Below are 4,270 nucleotides of genomic sequence, written 5' to 3' on the forward strand. Positions count from 1 at the left end.
ACTACTACTACACTTGATTTGTATATCAAGGTGTTGAGATTATTTGAAACACACTTTTTGTTTTATATTAGTGCAAGTGGGAGTTTGTTGGGTTTTATGCCCTAAATAAAACTCATTTCAATATAATCAGATTTACTTATTAATATAGATCGTAAATAACATTTAATGTTGCATGGTTCACATGATTTATTTCATGATTATATGTACATAATGTATAAATTCATCTGAAATCCTTTTCACATACTTGATCCTGTTTATTGTGCCGTCAACACATTGGAAAGTAAACATGACTATGTGAATAAAGTTTCCTAGATTTATCAGACATAGGGTTTTACTGATATGATAATCTACAACAGAGTTTACTTGCATTTGGAGAAGTGCTATGTTCTTTCCAGAACATTGGTTAAAGTAAAGCTTCAAAGTTGGATGCATGGAGTATGCATCAGAAGGGACCGATATTGAACTTTGACTTAGATTTAATTAAACTTACCGTAAAATCTATTCAAGTCAATATCGCCTAGTTGATCCTAGATCAAATGATCTTAATCCTGTTATGATTAGGCTCAATCTTGAAAGGCTATTCGTGTTCCTTGAATTGTTAGTTAAGCCTACTTTTAGGTCAGGGTGATACGTACTTTTTGGGAACACGGTAGTGTAATTGAGTGGGAGCGCTAGCATAAACATGGAATCTATAGCTTCTATCTGGCAAATAGTAAGCAAAGGATGATCTCCTTCGAGCTTGACCAAACGAAAATAAATGGTGGATATCTCATTTCACATAAGCTGAAATATCATTTATACGGGGTCAAGTGTTTTAAGGATAAAATACATAGTAGGGTGTTACGGTAATTTAATCCCTTTACTGTGTAGATCATTCATATAGAGGATAATTGATCACATTATGATTATAACAATGGATAACTAATGATGTGTCTATATGGTGGAACATATAGAGCATTCTATATACTGAGAGTGCAATTCTAAGTTCTATGCGTGGATTTAACGAAGAATTAATAAGTTAGTGAATTTTAGTGCTAAATTCTTGATCTACTTATTGGAAGCTCGGTTATATAGACCCATGGTCCCCCCACTAGTTGAGATTATTAGTTTATTATAGATAACATAATATTAATTTTGGGTATATAAATTATAAATATGAGGTTATTATAGATAACATAATATTATAGATAATATAATATTAATTTTGGTATTTAAATTATAAATGTGGGATTTTTTAATAAATTGGAGGTAGGGACATTAATTGTGAATTGAGAATACTTTTATGAGAAGTAAATGCTAATGAAGTATTGAGAGTATTGCCTTATTAGTTGTATAGGAAGATACTAATATGAATAGTTTTTATAATAATTTGAATGGAATAATAATTAGGAGGTTATCTATTTAAATAAATAAGGAAGGATTATGTCATAATGCCGAATTGGATTAATTAATATTAATTTAATATTTTTAATTAAATGTATGATGAAGTGGTATTAGGAAAATGATACTTTTGAATGTGAAAAGTGCAATCTTAAGTTTTAAGGATATTAATACAATTTTAGTTTAATTAGGTTGAATAAAGATTATAGATACCATGTTTTACGCTATAAATAAAATAATAAATAATTTGACTTATTAAGGATTTTGACATGTTTTAGTCTATAAATAAGTAATACTTTTAAGAGATAAAATGAAATAATTAGTATATAATATTTTGAATATTTAAGGAATAATGGGTATTAAAAGAATTTTTTTTTATGTTTAATTTTAAAATGGTAAAAGTAAGGAATATGGATCCTAAGGTTATGAAGTAGAATGCTACAATTTAGTTGTTACTAGCCAAAGGGTCTTTGGCTAGTTCTAGTATTTTATAGGGAGATCTAGTTGCTTAGTCTTGCTGGTTGGTTGATTCTCTTCAGAGTTTTCTAATTAAAGTTTTATGCTGTTTTTTGATGTTATTTTCAGGTGGAACTTCGGTATTTTATTGAGTTAGGAGCGTTGTTTGAAGATGTTATAGCTTTATTGTCTAAATTTCCAGGGACAGTTTTGTCCCATGGGGCTTGCTCTAAGATTTAGCGGCCCATGGTTGGCAAAGCATGCTCTGCGGTTAGACGATGAGCTATCTTGGTTCGAGGAGGTTCCAGCGCCGGTGTCGGACGTGGGCGTCGTAAATTCATGAGTGATTTTAATCACTTTGTCAAAAAAAAAAATACTTTATATTTATTTTTGGAGGCAAAAATACCAAATGTTATAATTCTTTTACACCCGTTACAACTACTTTTGTTAACTCATAATATGGATACGTGGATGGCTCAAATGCATTATATTTGTTTATTTTATTTTAAAACTTAATATTCTTAATATTAAAAACTAAATGTTACTTGTTTCAAAAAAAATAAAAAATGAGAGTGATACAATACTAGATAACTATAATTGAGTGAACCAATGCAGTATATGAAACATGGTTATCGAATTGAAATGTTAATACTATGTGAAAATTGTTATGAGAATTTTTTTTAAATAACTAGCATTTATTAAGTTTTAAAATAAAATAAAAATAAATATAATACATTTGAGTCCTCAGTGTTCATATTTATGAGTTAATAGAAATACTAGTAATAAATGTAAGAAAATTAAAATATTAGGTATTTTTACCTTAAAAAAAAAAAAAAAAAAAAAAAAAAAAAAAACCTATTGTAAAGAGGAAAGTTGAAAGAGTTGAGATTTTGCGTGGGTCTGAAAGGGTTTGGAGATGGAAGCTTTGAACTCAGCCCTGAGCTCTGCACATATATCCAAAGGCGACGACGTCGTTCCTATCACCTGCTTCACTGAGGCCGTCAACGATGTCACCGTCCACTTCCAAATCATCCGTCTTCCCAGGCAGGTCCAACACTACACGATCTCTCTCTCTCTCTTTTTTTTTCCCTTACTCTGGTAGAGAGAAGAGAACCATAGGCCATTTTGATACTTAAATATAAAAACAATGAATTGGGTATTTCTTTTGGTTTAATTTTTTTTTTTTGTTGTTGTTGTTGTTGTTTTCTTTTTTATATATATGGAGTTTAATTTTGCTGTTACTTTTTAGATATATGTATGGATTGGTTGCAACTCTGCAAAATTTGGCAATTTGTATGCAGCAGCGCCTACTAGTACTACCTCTCCTGTATGCTATTCCTCAACCCTCAAAACCCATAATTTTCTTTTTCTTCTTCTGCTACATAAATATATAGTTATATACAATGTATGTGCGTATGCAGAAGAATGGAGTAAATGTGAGTTGTGTTCTTGGTGGGACATCTGATAATACAGGATCAGGCATTGTTCGGCGTTTAGGTATTTAATATAATCTACATATATGACATATCTATGCATTAGTAAAGTATCCATGTTGTTCTTACCAACATTATAATGTTTATCACAGTTTTAAAGACTGGTCACCATGTTATTCTGGCTTCCAATATTCCCAAGAACCCCCCGTTGCTTGAGGTCTATACTTGCTTCCTCTGCTTCTTTTTTATTTTTGTCAGTGAACAATTATCTTTCTTTATATAAATATTTATATATTAATTATTGTATGAATTTTTAGGCAGCGGCTGAGAAAATTTTGATGCAGAAGCTAATCAATCTCGGCTACACAAAGCCAAAATCAGAGGCCTCATCTTCATAGCTGCTTTATACTTAGGTATTGATTTCTGAGGGGGTGGTCTGTGTTCTGAAAAAAGATGTAAACTCTACTTGCTCCTTTAATCCTAGTTTGAAGTTCATGGTATATTAACTTCATCATTTTGATTGAGAATTTGTTTTTTCTAATACATTATCCTTATAAAGTATGTAAGTAGTGCCAATTATCTGTTTGAGTGTTGAGTTTATTAAACAACCTACTGTTATGTTGTCTAAAAACGATGGAAAAAACCAAGAAAATAGATGCACATTTAGTCTGTAGTGGCTACATCAAGATATTGATCAGTAAAAGTTTTCACATTTCAGATTTGCTTTGTTTTGTTTGGTATGAACTATGAATCCTAATTTTTATGAGATCACTTTCATTATCAAACAAGTAAAATTTATAAATGTCTTGTTTTTGGTTTTATGGTACTGCCTCTATTTGAAATACAAAATGTGAGCATAACTATCTAGCGTCCCTTTTGGGTAGTTTTAAGAATGGTAAAAGGATTATCTGCAATTGTCAGAAGAAAATCCTTTAACATTTTGCTTTACTAAACAATTAAGAATGGACAATTGTCTGCAGAGAAACCCTCAAGCAGGAGAT

At 30.5% G+C, this 4,270-nt stretch overlaps 1 protein-coding gene across 1 annotated transcript; it reads left to right on the plus strand.

The window, feature by feature from the left end:
- Nucleotides 1-2,681: 2,681 nt before the first annotated feature.
- On the plus strand, nucleotides 2,682-3,988 carry LOC115714312 (uncharacterized). The gene is made up of 5 exons (XM_030642964.2): nucleotides 2,682-2,884; nucleotides 3,086-3,163; nucleotides 3,258-3,333; nucleotides 3,422-3,486; nucleotides 3,587-3,988. The coding sequence occupies exons 1-5, from the start codon at nucleotides 2,753-2,755 to the stop codon at nucleotides 3,665-3,667; spliced, it is 432 nt and encodes a 143-aa protein (XP_030498824.2). The 5' UTR covers nucleotides 2,682-2,752; the 3' UTR covers nucleotides 3,668-3,988.
- Nucleotides 3,989-4,270: the final 282 nt, after the last annotated feature.

This window comes from Cannabis sativa, chromosome 4, assembly GCF_029168945.1.
Source record: "Cannabis sativa cultivar Pink pepper isolate KNU-18-1 chromosome 4, ASM2916894v1, whole genome shotgun sequence".
Lineage (NCBI taxonomy): Eukaryota > Viridiplantae > Streptophyta > Magnoliopsida > Rosales > Cannabaceae > Cannabis > Cannabis sativa.